This window comes from Taurulus bubalis, assembly GCF_910589615.1.
Source record: "Taurulus bubalis genome assembly, chromosome: 7".
Lineage (NCBI taxonomy): Eukaryota > Metazoa > Chordata > Actinopteri > Perciformes > Cottidae > Taurulus > Taurulus bubalis.
Window position 1 is genome coordinate 28,059,204 of NC_136595.1, and position 16,004 is coordinate 28,075,207.

Consider the following 16,004-nt stretch of genomic DNA (forward strand, 5'->3'; position numbering starts at 1 on the left):
CTCAAAGATACAAAGACACAATGAGACACAATGAGACACAAAGACACAAAGAGACACAAAGAGACAAAGAGACAGAGAGAGGAGGTTTGAGACGAGGACGTCCCATCTGGACTCCATAACTCCAGAATATCAACTGCTCTCATTACGAACCAAAAAGAAGATAAGATGAATTTGTTCTGTCGTAATTTAAAGCGCCATCAAAAGGTTCTGAGTCGCCTCCCATCGTTATATTTCGGCGTCCATGTTGTTCGTCATCTTCATCGTCGTCAGCGTAACCATAACGTCCAACATTCCCGTCCTCAGATGACGAAGACATGAACCCTTTGCTTCCTGTTGCAGGGCCGCCCGGAGGACCCATGGAGGAGACCCGTCAGTAGCCCTTTGGACCGAGACTTCACCGACTCCTCAAGCTGAACGATGGAGGGAAGCGCCGCCCAGAGCCCGTCTGACGGCGCCGCGGTGGGAGGAGGAGACGCCACCGGCAAAGCGGAGGAAGGGGCGAGCCCGCTCGCTCCGGCTGCTTCCTGCGGCAGCAAAGGGGCGGAGCATCCAGCGACGGTGGCGAGTCCCGCCGGCGAGTCCCCAGGAGGCGTGGCCCTCAAAGTGGCCACGACCGTCTTGCACCCGGTGTGCCTGGGGGACGGCCCGCTGATGCTGCCCATCCACCTCCAGATGGCCGGTGCCGCCGGGGCCCAGCTGGGCCAGATGGGCCAGATGGGGGCGGCGCCGTACTTGATAGCGAGCCAGAGCCCGGTTTCGCTCCCGCTGGTCTTGGATCAGCAGGTCCTGCAGCACATGGGCCCCTCCGTGATGCCCCAGAACACGTTCGGTTTGCCGCCGGCCGGCGAACACAAGTCGGCGGGGCAGACGCAGGACGCCAACCTGCTCTCCTTGCTGCAGAACCCGGCGTTCGCCGCCATCCTGCAGGACCTGTTCCCCTCCCAGGCGGGCGCGTCCGCCTGCCAGTCGCCGGGCTCCGCCTTCTTCCCGCTTCCTCCCCTGGCGCCGCCCTACGCCTCGCCGCTGGCGCCCTTGGTGCCGCCCGCCACGCTCCTGGTCCCGTACCCGGTCATCATCCCGCTGCCCGTCCCGCTGCCCGTCCCTCTGCCCATCCCGGTCCCCGCACCCCAGGCCGAGGACTCAAAGGGGAACATGCCAAAACCGGTTTGCACCGCGAGTAAAAGCACTCAGACGTCTCCTAAAGACACTACCTCTCCGCCGCCGTCCTCACGCCGATACGTGCCTTCGCTCCCGCCGCCTCACGCCTCGCCGTCCTTGCTTCCCGTCGATGACGGGCAGGCGTTGGACCTTTCGGTCCGAGCGTGCCCGGTCGTGCCGAAACAGGAATACCCGAGTCCCCATCAGGACGACGTGCTCGACCTGTCGGTGCCGGCGGCCGCGAGGAGGAAGTGCGTCCAGTCTTTCCGTGCCGGTCCGGACGCCGGCGGCGCCTCGTTGTCTCTGGGCGTCGACTCCAAACTCCTGGGCAGTCTGGCGTCGCTGCAGTTCAGCCGGCAGCACAAGTGGGTGGTCGACAGCACCGCCGGCGGGTCTGGCTCCCTGAGTCAGCCGGGCGGCGCCGGGACCCTGGAGATAGTCAGCGCCTCGCAGACGGCCAAGGTCATCGTCTCGGTGAAGGACGCCATCCCCGCCATCCTCTGCGGGAAGATCAAAGGCCTCTCGGGCGTCTCCACCAAGAACTTTTCCATCAAGCGGGACGGCAGCCAGGCGGCGGCGGCGCTGCAGCAGCTCTACGGGGTGCCGGCGGCGGCGGCCAACGGGGAGCAGCACGACCCCAACAACCCGCATAAGAAGCTCCCCAAGAGCCGGGCCATCAAGCTGAAGAAGGTCAGCACGCAGGAGATCCACTTCCTCCCCATGAAGAAGCAGAGACTTGCAGCGCTGCTTCCCAGGAAGTGAGAGCTGGAAACCCGGCCAGAGCAACATGAAACACATTCTGTAATCAAACTTATGAACAATCAGAGCGTTCGGCTCCAGACTGAAGCTCATGAATGTCTGACGGGGAACACAGAAGCCACCGAGACGCTTTCTGTCTGTAACGCTCCACTCGATGAACTGAACCACAAGTGTTGTTGTTGTCTGCCAGCTTAAAGGGACAGTACGGTGTTTAGAGGTCAGAGTTCTTCTGCAGCAGAAGCAGCAAAGTGATGTTGTGTGTAGTCGTATTTTAGACTCCTAGAAGAATCACTAAACCCTAGGGTCCCCTAATTGGGGTACCCTTTTATATCAGGAAGATCAAGAAAAAATCATGGTATCAATCCCTCCCCCCGCCAAAAAGAACATGTTAGGTATCAAATTAAACATAAAAATCAGGGCTACAATAATATATAATCCCCATGAACAACCTCTAAACACAACTCAAACAATAAATAGGATTAGGGGTTAGGGTCAGTAAAACTCTCAGAAGAACTCCTACAAGCATCCGTCCCTTTAGCTCTCCGTGGCTTTGAAGATTGTCTTTTCTAGATCAGAGATGTTGAGGAACAGAAAAGACACTTTGGGTTCCAGGTTTCCATTTGGGATCACGGTTTGTTTCCACTAGTCCCTTTTTTAATTTTTTAATTTAAAACCTAAAAGAAGAGCTTGAGGTTCTCAGCGGATCACTGGAGCGTTTCCCTCTCTTGTGATTGGTCGGGGGTTTAGCAGGGCGGGGTTAATCGTGACTTGGCATGAATTCATTCAGATGAATGTTGGCGACTTCCTTTTTAACGGAAGTCTTCACATTTCATCAGAACTTTCTTCGTGCCTGTGAGTAAAGTTTTTTTAGTTTTCTGGAAAAAGAGAGCAAGGTGCATGAAGCCCAGAACCCGCCGCTGCTGTTCCCTCTAACAGACTAGTGCAGGTTTAATGTGGGTTTCACTTATTGAACTTACAGCCAGGTTAAAGACGAAGAACCCCCGCTGGTGATATTAGTGAAGTGTTATTAGTCTGTTATTAGACACATTAGTTCCACGTGGTTTGGTGTCTTTTTTATTTTTTTACATGGAGGTTTCTGTTCCACGATGACGACCAGAGTTGTGAATGTGTCGTTTATTTATCCCGTTGAGTGCACTTTGTCATAGTTTAGTTGAGAAAGCGTTGCAGGGTCTTCTGTGAATCTGTGAAAGCCGGCGGACTGATGAGCGAAGGACCTCCTCTTTATTTATATTCATGAACTTCAGCTCCTGTCAGTTGGACTTGATCCCTTCTGGTCCTGCAGGGTTCCACCCTAATTTATTCACTGTACAACTGTTATTTATACGATCTGTGCGACTGCTAGCGGCTAGCTTCCTTCGTAGCCGGACGGCTCCTGAAGCTCTTTTTCGCTTCAGAAACCTGTTTGTTTGGATTGAAACGTGCTGCCTAAATGTTTGCTTTCTGTACAGTTTGTGTGCTTTTCATATGGAAGTGAACTTAAAAATCGCCGAGGTCGACTATGTGTCTCTCTTTTATTTTATTTTATATCTCAAATGTGTTTGTTTGTGTTGGAACTGGTTTGAAATGTCAGAATTTACTCATTTAAAGACGTTCTGATAAAATATCCAGCATTAAAAAGCCACACATATATCACTGCTGTATTATAGAGATAATACATGTTATTCTCCTGGTGTCCACTAGGGGCATCACTGCTGTATTATAGAGATAATACATGTTATTCTCCTGGTGTCCACTAGAGGCATCACTGCTGTATTATAGATAATACATGTTATTCTCCTGGTGTCCACTAGGGGCATCACTGCTGTATTATATAGATAATATATGTTATTCTCCTGGTGTCCACTAGGGGCATCACTGCTGTATTATAGGGATAATACATGTTATTCTCCTGGTGTCCACTAGGTCAAAACAAAGTAAACAGAATAACAACGGCTTCAAATAGCGTTTGTGGTTGAGGAGATTTTCTGTGTTTAGTATGGAGATGCAAACCATTCGCAATTTTTGAGGAAAAATCGCTCATTTTAAACAAACTTCCTGGTTTATATTATATTGCTCACTTTTTAGGTTTATTATCAGTTGTTCTCTATTGTTAGTTATGTGTTTAATTTAATATGAAATAAATCCATAAAATGTTCATGTCAAATAATTATAAAATAAATTATTAATAGAATACATTCTTGGTATAAATAATCTGCTGCAGTCAGTAAAAACACATCTTTTAGTTTTTGGTAGGTTTATATATAAAGAAAAGGAAATACACAACGTCTTAAACACACATTGTTTATCTGGCGTGACAGAAAATGGACTCGTGACACTTCAAGTAGTTCTGAAGAAGAACCTCCAGCTGTCGGTTCCTCGGGTTCTCCTTTGGCACAAGTCTTTGTGTTTAGATCCAGGAAACAGGAAACTTCTTTAGAAACAGTTTGCTACAAAAGTGGACTAACAAAGACCACCGGACTCACAAAGACCACGTAGACCTGAGAGATGTCATGAAGCGTCGAATAAGATTAAAAACAACAAAACAGACAGAAAGGCAGACTGGAAATCTGCTTTTCTTCTTCTTCTCATCTTCACATTTCTAACTCGGGTAAACGATCTCCTTTTAAAATATTACGTTTCTACAAAAATGTACATTCTTTGCTGATATTCATGGTGAAACCCATAAAACTGTACATGTGTTCTCACTGGAACAGAACCAGAGCCCTTCAGGAGCCGGGCCACGAACCAACCGCCATCCACTGGCTCAGAGGAGGGCAGTGGTGGTGATGAAGGTGATGATGACGATGCAGGAAACTCGTGAGGTTCGATCAGAACGGGGGAATGAAAGGTGACGACGTTCGAGGCGGAAGAAGACGACGTCCGTCTGAGGTTACACCCGTCTGTTGGTCGTCCTCTAACGAAGACGACGCCCCCTTCGTCTTCCACTAACGAGGAGAGCGTCCTTCATCTTCCTCTAACGAGGAGAGTCTTCCTCCTCTTCCTCTAACGAGGAGAGCGCCCTTCGTCTTCCTCTAACGAGGAGAGGAGGAAGACCGGCCCTCTGAGAAGTTTCCTCGGAGGATTTCCTCAACATGAAGTCTTAAAGACTCGATAAGAAGGAGTACAGACTGTAAACCTCAGAGGCAGATTAGTGATTCAGTTTATACAAAATAAACTGAATTAAACTCCGTCCACCAACACGGCAGGAACAATAATTAATTGATTAATTAATCAGTTAATTGTTTTTTTTTTCATTTTCTTTGAGTCAAAAGAAAAAGTAAAAAGACGTATAAATTAATCCAGAAAATGATCGTGGATGAATTCATAGTTATTTGAAGCCACAATGTGAAGAATTAATAGTAAAAGTCTACTAATAATGCACGATCTGTAGACTACTACATTAATCAGCAGCTGTGTTGATAATTGATGAATGAGTTTGAGTTATTTGATTGAATATAAAAAGCCTTCCTCTGTGACAGTTAAAAACGAGAAAACAACTCGTCAATTAACTGATAAAAACATCAACAACTCATCACAATGAAAATAAAGTTGCTCTATTGTGAAGAATTCATAGTAAAATGTCTCAGGATACGACGGGAGAGGAAGCAGCGGCGAGAACGGAGGACTTTTATTGTGAAGGAGAGCCGCGTGTCGACTTTAAATTAATCTAAAACTATTTCGATAACCGATGAAACGGTTTGTGAAGTATTGATAGTCAAATGTGCTTTTTGTTATTTCTTAAAGTCCACGAGTCCCACGAGAACTAACAGGAAATGAAATGTTTATCCGCCGTTTCACAGCCGCTCTTTTTTTAAAACCACAAAATAAATATCGATCGCGCCGAGAAGACGAGTGTGACCGCGGCCGAGCAATGACATCATCAATCAGCCAATCAGCGTTCTGCAGGCGATTAAAAAAACTCTACAAAATAAAATGAAAGATTGAGGCAAACAAGTGAAGAGATAGAGAGAGAGTGAGAGAGAGAGAGAGAGACTCTCCTCCTGAAGGAAGAACTTCTGACTTTAGTTTAGTTTTTCTCAGTAGATAAGAAACGTTCTCTTCTTTGGGGATCAGAAGGTTCCACCTCGATGTGCTGAGCAGAACGTGAGTACGGCAGAGGTTCTGTTCCTTTGGGGGGGTCGAGGTCCAGTCCCTCATGAGGTCCAGACCGCGTCCCCATGAGTCCTGGTCCCCATGAGTCCTGGTCCCCATGAGTCCTGGTCCCCATGAGCCCTGGTCCCCATGAGCCCTGGTCTCCATGAGCCCTGGTCCCCATGAGTCAAGGTCCCCATGAGTCAAAGTCCCCATGAGTCCTGGTTCCCCATGAGTCCAGGTCCCCATGAGTCCTGGTCCCCATGAGTCCTGGTCCCCATGAGTCCTGGTCCCCATGAGTCCATTGAGTCCTGGTTCCCCATGAGTCCAGGTTCCCCATGAGTCAAGGTCCCCATGAGTCAAGGTCCCCATGAGCCCATGAGCCCTGGTCCCCATGAGCCCTGGTCCCCATGAGTCCTGGTCCCTCACGGTTTCCCGTGCTTCAGCCGCTCGATGTGGTGGCACAGCTTGAGGGCGGGGCCGAGCTTCAGCCCCATGTACTTCATGATCATGTCGCTGCGCAGCAGCATCAGAGCTTTACCGTCGATCTCCTGGAGAACCGGACGAGAGAACCATCAATACATAGAACACGCAGCGAGACACGACTTGCTGCGACCAACCAATCAAAGTGTTATTAGCACAGAACCTTTTCAAAAGATTGACCAAAACAAAGAGGATAAATTATTTTTATAATAAACTATTTATTTATTAATGTCCTTTATTTAGTGTGCATTAGTCTCTTCATAGTCTCTTCTGGTTTTTAAAACATTTAAAAAAAATTTTTTAAAAAGTAAGAGTTAAAATAAAAAGAAGATATAAAATATTTCTAAATCCACAGCATAAAAACATGACTGTGTATAAAATAAATAAAACCATAAAATAATCAAACGATCAAACAAAAAAAGCACCGGCGCCAAATGTTGGTTCCGTTTGGTGGAACCTCTAAACATTCTGGTTCCGTTTGGGGGAAACCCTTAACGTTCTGGTTCTGTTTGGGGGAACCCTTAACGTTCTGGTTCCGTTTGGGGGAAACCCTTAACGTTCTGGTTCTGTTTGGGGGAACCCTTAACGTTCTGGTTCCGTTTGGGGGAACCCTTAACGTTCTGGTTCCGTTTGGGGGAACCCTTAACGTTCTGGTTCCGTTTGGGGGAACCTCTAAACATTCTGGACGCAGGAAGCGGTCTTGAAGGTAACTCACGTGTTTCCTGAACAGCTCGGCATGCGGCGCTAGCGCCGTGGGGTCGGCGTCCCTGACGAACTGCATCACCTCCTCGATGGACCAGGTGGACGGGTGCTTGCCGGGCGGCTCCGGCGCCGGCGCCTCGGGGCCGGTGGTGGAGCTGGCTGCTGCCGGAGCACAACGGACACACTGAGCACCGCGTTCACACTCACACACACGGACCGACCGCCCGCCGGTTCTCACCGTACCTTCTACTCGTCTGAGCGGCTGCTTGCTGCCGGGCTCCGCCGGGTCGGAGGAGAGGCGCCGCGCGGCCGCCGCCGCACCGTGCCGGTAGCGGGCGACGCCGTGGGAGGAGCTGTGGTACTCAGAGGAGCCGGTGCTGCGCGCCGCCGCCTGGGGTCGAGGGGTCATGGAGTTGGAGGCAGAGTCCATGAAGCGCTGCTCCTTTAAGAGCCCGTTCTCTTCATGAGGCAGCGTCTCTGCTGGAGAGAGAACCGATGACGTCAAAGACCACGTCCAGGGAGATGTTACATACCATAATATATATAGAGAGAGACCTGTCAATCACCTTGTAGCCCCGCCCCTAAAGCGTCCCCTGCTTTATGGTCTGTTTGACTCTAAATTACTATAATGTACTAAATGAACATCATGCTGTATTGAAGACTTGAAACTAGAGATTGAGACAAAAACTCATGTTTACAATGTTTACTGAGGGAATACATCAAGAGAAGTAGAGTCATTGATATAGACTTCTATACAACCAGAGGAGTCGCCGCCTGGTGGTCAGGAGAGAGAATGCAGCTTTAACACATGACAATAACAATAAATAACAATAAATAAGGAGGAGCCATGTTTTTTTTTCCTGCAGGGTTTCGACGTGACGGCGTCAGCAAGTTGCTGATGAAGCTACTTTTTAATTTACCAGACTGCGTCACAGAAACAAATGCCGGTTCAGCCGGTTTTTATTGACACTGAGCTCGTCAGCCGGACTCCAGTGGGAACGGTGCATTGATGCCACTAGAGGGCGCGGTTGGAGAACATCTGTGTGTGAGCCGTACCTTCTGACGGATGAGCTTCGGTGCGTAGATGTTTGGGCGACAGAGGAGCGGCGTACGGCGGCGAGATCCCCGAGAGGCTCCGCTTGCCGCCCCGAGCCAGAGCCGGAGCGTCCAGCGCCTCTTCCTTCACTGCAACACATGAAGACAGGCCGTGACCACCTCTCCTCGCCTTAAACGTTACCGTCGGGGCTCCCGGAGCGCGGCGTCACCTGACTTGGTGCGGTCGTAGGCGGCGTAGTGGCTGAACGGCTGGCTGCTGAACAGGTTGTCGCACTGCAGGTGGCGGCACATCGTCTCCAGGAAGCGCAGCACGAAGGACGCGCTGGACGCCGCCGGCAGCTTCACCACGCGCACGCCGCCGTCCGCTCTCACTGCGAGGGACGAAGATTTAAAACGACACGAAGCCGTTAAGTGATTAAAACAAACAGGGCAGCCTCTCGTACCGAGGATCAGCATCACAAATCAAGATTTAACCCGTGTGTTGTCTTGGGGTCAAAATGACCCATTAACACACATATACACTCGTCCTTTTGACCCCAAGACAACACGAAGAGAAGCTATCGCTTTGTTGCGCCATATGTTTAAAATGTTTTCACTCATAAGTTATCTTCTCTAAAAGGTAAATAACTAAACACACATTCAAATACATCGAAGTTCCATTTAGAAAAGATCAGCAGTGGCTATTTTTAAAGTAGTAGATTTAGTAAACCATGAATACTGGATCGGGTGTTGGCTACTACTACTATTTATATGATTATTATGATCCATCCAAGATGTTGCGGTGGCTCTACCTCTGACCACCTCTCCTCCTCCCGAGTGGGTCTGCAGGGCTCCCAGCAGGACCTTGGGCTGGTACGCACAGTCGATGCAGGACTGGACCACCTGCTGCAGCACGGCGTTCACCGGGCCCGGCCCGAAGTGGTCCGGCAGGCGCTGCATCTGCTTCCGGTCCAGGTGCGGCCCGCAGACGCCCTGCTTGTTCACGTACACGCACACTGGAACCACACCAGCTAATGAGACGTTCTAATGGTTTAACCTTCCTCTTGTGTTCGGTTTTAAATACACTTTCTTTTTTTTTATTAAAGAACCACATAAATGTGTTTATTGCATCAAGGCTTTTTGACTTTTTTTACCACTAAATTATAAAAATGTATAATGTTATAAAAATATTGTAAAAATAAGATTCACTTGATTGTTGTTGTTTTTTTTGACCTTGCAAATCAATATGTTGTGCTATGACTCGTTCTGCTTTTCATTTTGTGTTTGTATTAAAGTTCTATTGCTAAAAAAAAGTAAAAAAGTAAATATATATGGGTCAAAATTGACCCGTAACACCATAGATGTTACTATAGTTAATAATATTAAAATGAAAAAATTACTAAAACAAATTTATTTAAGAGATGTGTTCTAATACCCCTCAGTAATAGCCAGGTAACACAACAACCTTTTATTTATTTATTTATATGATTCTCTTGAGGTTCATTTTACCATTTCTTTAATAGAAATGGAGGTATGCTGACAAAGAAAAGGCCCAGAGGCTGCTAACAGAAAGCTAACACAAGAGATGCTTACAGAAAGCTAACACAAGAGATGCTAACAGAAAGCTAACACAAGAGATGCTAACAGAAAGCTAGCACAAGAGAGGGTAACAGAAAGCTAGCACAAGAGAGGGTAACAGAAAGCTAGCACAAGAGAGGGTAACAGAAAGCTAATACAAGAGATGCTAACACAAGAGATGCTAACAGAAAGCTAACACAAGAGATGCTAACAGAAAGCTAACACAAGAGATGCTAACAGAAAGCTAGCACAAGAGATGGTAACAGAAAGCTAACACAAGAGATGCTAACAGAAAGCTAGCACAAGAGATGCTAACAGAAAGCTAACACAAGAGGAAGGTTACCTGTTGAAACCACGGAGTTCAGGCTGCCGGGGCTTTCTTGAGGAACCTGGATGCTCTGCAGCTGTGCCGGGCTTTGGAGAATCTTGGACTTCCTCTGTAAAAAAGGGACACATTCATTTGCACCGCGGCAGTAAAAGAGTGACGTCATCACGGGGTTTGGGGGTGTTTGTGCAGCCGGTTCTCGTGGGTCACATGGTCTCACCTTGCTTCCGGGCTTGGGCCCCCTCTTCTTGTAGATTCGGGGGACGAGCTGCGTGCTTTCGGTCTCGGCTCCGTTCTGTGCGACCCTGCCGGCGGCGGCGGCGGCCGCTGCTGCTTCCGCCACGGCTTTGAGCAGAGCGATGGTCTCGCTCTTGGGCCGCCGGCCTCGGACCCCCTTCCTGACGGGCAGCGCCGGCAGCGGGTTGGGGAGGCGGTAGGGCGACTGCATGGAGCGCCTGCTGGGCTTGGAGGGCGACGCCGGCAGGATCGGCACGGCCTTCGGCATGCTGACTGGAGGAGGAACGGCGGGAAGATTTGGTTTGAAGGGAGTCGATATAAAAAAAGACTAGCGAGCAAGTTGTGATGGTACGGACCGTAACGACAGATTAACGTTAACAATCACAGAGCAAATAAAGTTTATCCTCCAGTATCCAGTAGAACATGTGACCAGTAAACACGGATGTTTCTCTAGTCTCTTGTGACTTTGTAAAAAAACAATCAGTGTTTAGACCAACAGGAGGAGAGCTAGTAACGTTAGCAGCACCGCTAACGGAGAACCAACAGGAGAGCTAGTAATGTTAGCAGCACCGCTAACGGAGAACCAACAGGAGGAGAGCTAGTAACGTTAGCAGCACCGCTAACGGAGAACCAACAGGAGGAGAGCTAGTAACGTTAGCAGCACCGCTAACGGAGAACCAACAGGAGAGCTAGTAATGTTAGCAGCACCGCTAACGGAGAACCAACAGGAGAGCTAGTAATGTTAGCAGCACCGCTAACGGAGAACCAACAAGACGAGAGCTAGTAATGTTAGCAGCACCGCTAACGGAGAACCAACAGGAGGAGAGCTAGTAACGTTAGCAGCACCGCTAACGGAGAACCAACAGGAGGAGAATTAGTGACGTTAGCAGCACCGCTAACGGAGAACCAACAGGAGGAGAGCTAGTAACGTTAGCAGCACCGCTAACGGAGAACCGAGGAAAGCTAGTAACGTTAGCATTACCGCTAACGGAGAACCAACAGGAGGAAATGAGGACTAGCTCAAGGTAAACGATAACGCTCTCATGATGCGTTCAGGCTCCTCTCACCGCTGTTCCCCGGCGCCTGCAGGCTGTGCTTGGTGAGCGAGCACCAGCCCACTGGGAACACGTCCCGGGCGTCGTACTGGCACCAGTAGTCGAAGGCGCCGCGCCAGCCGTCGAACATGACGAAGACCTCGTCGCCCTTCACCTCCCCGATGGTGGCGGGGCAGATGAGGTACGGGTTCTTCTTGTCCACGGCCTCCAGCTTCATGCCGGGCTTGAAGAGGTTCTGCGGCGCCCTGGGGGGTTCCTTTAAAACAAGAAATAACAATACAACGGCGAGTCAGAGCGCGGTTCTGCGTCTGTGTTGCGGGTTCTTGTTTGTTTGGAACTCACCTTTTTAAAAGCGATGGCCGGAGCCATCTCGGCTCCGTTCAAGGTCCTCAGCAGAAACATGGGCCAGGAGGACGCGTTCATCCGGAAGCCTTTAGCGACAAAGAAGCCAGAGGTGAGACGGACTACTTCAGAACCTTATTAACGCTCGTTATCTTTCCTGCTCCCGTTTCTTTCCTTATTTCATATTATTTGATGATATTTCCTGTTTTATTTCATACTCGCCACCTCTTTTGTTGCAGGCGGGGTTCCATGACTTTTTCAGGTTTTTCATGACCGTGAGAATTCTGTGCGGACGACTTCCCTTCCTGCCCGTCCCTAATTGTTCCCTAATTGTTCCCTAATTGTTCCCTAATTGTTCCCCTTTGTTGTGTTTAGTCTGTGCTCGTCAACATGTATTACATGTATAACTTGTGTAACTTGAATACATGTGTACATGTAATACAAAGAAAGACATTTGCAACGCAAAACATTAAACTGCATGAAGTCAGCGTAAAAGGAAAAGCTCCTCTTGTTTGTTTTTTCTCTTCCTTCGTCTTAAAGGCTTTGAGGCGTCGAGCGATCGGAAGGAAACAGACGTCCGCTTTATGGTTTAATATTTTAGTTTATGTGTGCAACTTATTTATCTTACTATTCTAATTATTCAAGCTGTATTACAACAATGCAAAAGAAAAAACGATGATAATCATAATAATTCATGTAAGTAGGAAAACTTATTTTCCACAGAAGACGAAGCTAAATGTTCAACGGCTATTTTCTTTCTATATATATATATATATATATATATTTTTTTTTTTTTTTCTTCTTCTTCTTTTTTTAATATATATATATATATATATATATATATTCTTTTTATTATATATATATATATATATATATATATATATATATATATATATATATATATATTTTTTTTATTATATATATATTTATACATTTATATTTTTTCATTTGTATTTATATATATATATTTATTTACCTGGGTGAAATAGCGATGTAAAATAGCGTTAGCTCGAGAGCTAATTTATCATTGGTAGTTGATCATTGGTAATTGATCATTGGTAATTGATCATTGGTAGTTGGTAGTTGATCATTGGTCATTGATCATTGGTAGTTGATCATTGGTACTTGGTAGTTGATCATTGGTCATTGATCATTGGTAATTGATCATTGGTAATTGATCATTGGTAATTGATCATTGGTCATTGATCATTGGTAGTTGGTAGTTGATCATTGGTCATTGATCATTGGTAGTTGATCATTGGTACTTGGTAGTTGATCATTGGTCATTGATCATTGGTAATTGATCATTGGTAATTGATCATTGGTAATTGATCATTGGTCATTGATCATTGGTAGTTGGTAGTTGATCATTGGTCATTGATCATTGGTAGTTGATCATTGGTACTTGGTAGTTGATCATTGGTCATTGATCATTGGTAGTTGATCATTGGTCATTGATCATTGGTCCTTGATCATTGGTCCTTGATCATTGATCGTGTCCCGGTCCCTCACCCAGCGGCGGCTGCAGCATGTCTCCGTTCTTCTCGCAGCTGCCGATCGGCTGGATGTCGGACGAGTCCACGAGCCTCCAGAAGTCGTTGCTGTTGTCGCTGCCGTCCAGGCGGAGGCGCAGGCGGACGCCCGTCAGGCCCATCACCGTGGCGATGCACACCGAGGTGGAGTTGCGCGGGTCGTGGGCCTCGAGCTTCATGCCCACCTTGAAGTCGTTGGAGGGCGGGACTCGAGCCTGCGGACACAATGCCGTGAGCGTGAGCGTGAGCGTGAGCATACGCAGAACGGTCGAGTGGATTGAAAAGCACGTTTTCTTTAAACGATCATTAAAACTACACCGTCAGAAACTGTAAACAAATTAATAAAAGAACAGTCCTTGAACGCATCATGAGAAAAAGCAACGAAAGTGAAGCTTAAAATCTTTACATTTCATCAAAAAACATTTTCTTCTGCATGTTTCATTTAAAATTTTGCTTTAACGAGATTCAGAAATTCATAAAAATTTTAGAAATCATACCTGACGAAAGCATCCTGGTGGAGCCGGTAGAGAAGACGTCTCTTTTAGATATTCTTCCCAGTTGAAAGCATCTAAATACAAAAGAAATACACAAAATATTATTGTAACAATAACTGTTTAAAGCTAAATATTGAATTGTTTTCCCCTTTTTATTTGATTTAACAGTTTAAGTGTTAAAGTCCATTATTTTAAAGTCCATTTTGATATTTTTATATATATAAATGTCAAAATTGACTATACAATAATTTAAAAAGTTAATATTTTGCTTATAAATCACATAAAATCCAGTAAACGCTTCAATCAAATGAGTTTCACCTTTAGCGGGCGCCGGCGTCGCTGCTGTCAGCGGAACCATTCTGCCTGGTTTCTCTTTTTTGACGTCTTTCTGATCTAAAAATAGGAGAAAAAAAATGAAATACATCAATTTTATACGTGTGTATGAAAGTAAAAAAGTTGTTGGTTTTTGATGGATTTATTTAACTTATTTAATTATTTACAAACATCTCATCATTTCTGGCATTTCAATAACTTTTCTCATTTGCCAACTATAATGAGAAATAACAGTTTAAATCTGGATTTCTGAGGAATTTATTGTCAAACTTAAATATCAAAATCAACAACTCTCCAACGCTTTAACCGTCCTAACGACACAAATGCAGATTATCTATATAATATTTATATAATGTGATAATTACACATTATAAATCCCACGCAGGAGTTTTCACTGGATTAACAATTTAAATAATAAAAATAACCTCAAGTCGTGAACAAAGTAAAATGTGGTCTACTTGCCTTTTAGCAGCGTTTTACCCATGGTGACTGACGACCAATGGAGACGCTCCTGCGATGACGGACCAATGGCGACGCTGCTTAGACGACAACCAATGGAGACGCTTCTTAGACGACAACCAATGGAGACGCTGCTTAGACGACAACCAATGGAGACGCTTCTTAGACGACAACCAATGGAGACGCTTCTTAGACGACAACCAATGGAGACGCTGCTTAGACGACAACCAATGGAGACGCTTCTTAGACGACAACCAATGGAGACGCTGCTTAGACGACAACCAATGGAGACGCTTCTTAGACGACAACCAATGGAGACGCTGCTTAGACGACAACCAATGGAGACGCTTCTTAGACGACAACCAATGGAGACGCTTCTTAGACGACGCCGTCGGCGACCAGGTGAGCGTCCTTGCAGCTTCCGGTTGTTTTCTAAAAAGAAAATGTATTTTACTTTTGACTCAAGTAAGATTTTGACTGTAGGACTTGTGTGTTTTCACTTGTATCACAGTATTTCTACACAGTAGTAATACTGATAGTACTCAAGTACAACAGCAGAGTACTTCCTCCACCAGTGGAGTAAATAAATAGGCTCGTTCGTTAGAGCAGCGGCCGCAGCAGGAGGCGTTGACAAAAAACTGCGATCAAGTCGGACAGTGTGTTATGAAAATACAATTTTGTATTATCAACCACACAAGATGTGTTTTTAGATTAAACACGAGACGAATAGTCAATAATCGAGGGTTAAGTGTTACAACTACACATGAAATAAGTGGTGTTTGCTGTCAGATCTAAGAGCCAATCAGCTCTCTGATGTGGCGAGAGCCAGGCCTTTCCCATCATGCACTGGGCCAAGCAGTCGTTTGAGAGCAACTGCGGCGGCTGACTCTGAAACCGACAGCCGGCTTGGTCTCGTGAGAGTATCGTTGACCACGTGTGCATGACGTCAGAGCAAGTCGGACACAAATCTACCCAGCATGCATTGCGCGCCGATCGCCGCCGATCGATTCTGCGCAGAACTGGCTCATCTGGAACGAGCCTTATGTCATCTTTGGGGGAAACAGGAAGTTGTTTTCCTCAGAAGTCACGTGAGCGACAATAACAGAGAAAACACAAACTAAATAATAAATAACGTTATTATTAATAGTTATATAGTTACTTTATCCAGCAGCATTTATAGATACAGGTAAGCAATAAAAAAATTAAATACACAATATATATATATATATATATATAAAAAAAAAATAGAATAGAATAATAAGAAAAAAATCACTATATAAAAAAATAGAATAGAATAATATTAAGAAAAATGCTCATAATATACAAAAGGTACAACATAGTAATATTACATTAAATGAACTAACAAATAAAACAGGATATACTGAATTGTATTATTATATCTAACATTGCAATATATATA

General features: G+C 46.1%; 2 protein-coding genes across 2 annotated transcripts; one reads left to right on the forward strand and one right to left on the reverse strand.

Moving 5' to 3' along the window:
* Positions 1–417: 417 nt before the first annotated feature.
* rai2 (retinoic acid induced 2) lies at positions 418–1,920 on the forward strand (the record flags this gene model as incomplete). The annotated part of the gene is made up of 1 exon (XM_079220874.1): positions 418–1,920. One exon carries the CDS (start codon positions 418–420, stop codon positions 1,918–1,920), a length of 1,503 nt encoding a protein of 500 aa, XP_079077000.1.
* Positions 1,921–6,434: 4,514 nt separating this feature from the next.
* On the reverse strand, positions 6,435–14,153 carry LOC306739000 (sex comb on midleg-like protein 2; the record flags this gene model as incomplete). The annotated part of the gene is made up of 13 exons (XM_079220937.1): positions 14,111–14,153; positions 13,796–13,866; positions 13,279–13,513; positions 11,767–11,855; positions 11,437–11,680; positions 10,353–10,642; positions 10,151–10,244; positions 9,042–9,245; positions 8,460–8,621; positions 8,251–8,379; positions 7,438–7,674; positions 7,208–7,356; positions 6,435–6,560 (listed from the first exon to the last, which is right to left on the reverse strand). The coding sequence occupies exons 1-13, from the start codon at positions 14,148–14,150 to the stop codon at positions 6,435–6,437; spliced, it is 2,070 nt and encodes a 689-aa protein (XP_079077063.1). The 5' UTR covers positions 14,151–14,153.
* Between the last annotated feature and the right edge of the window lie 1,851 nt (positions 14,154–16,004).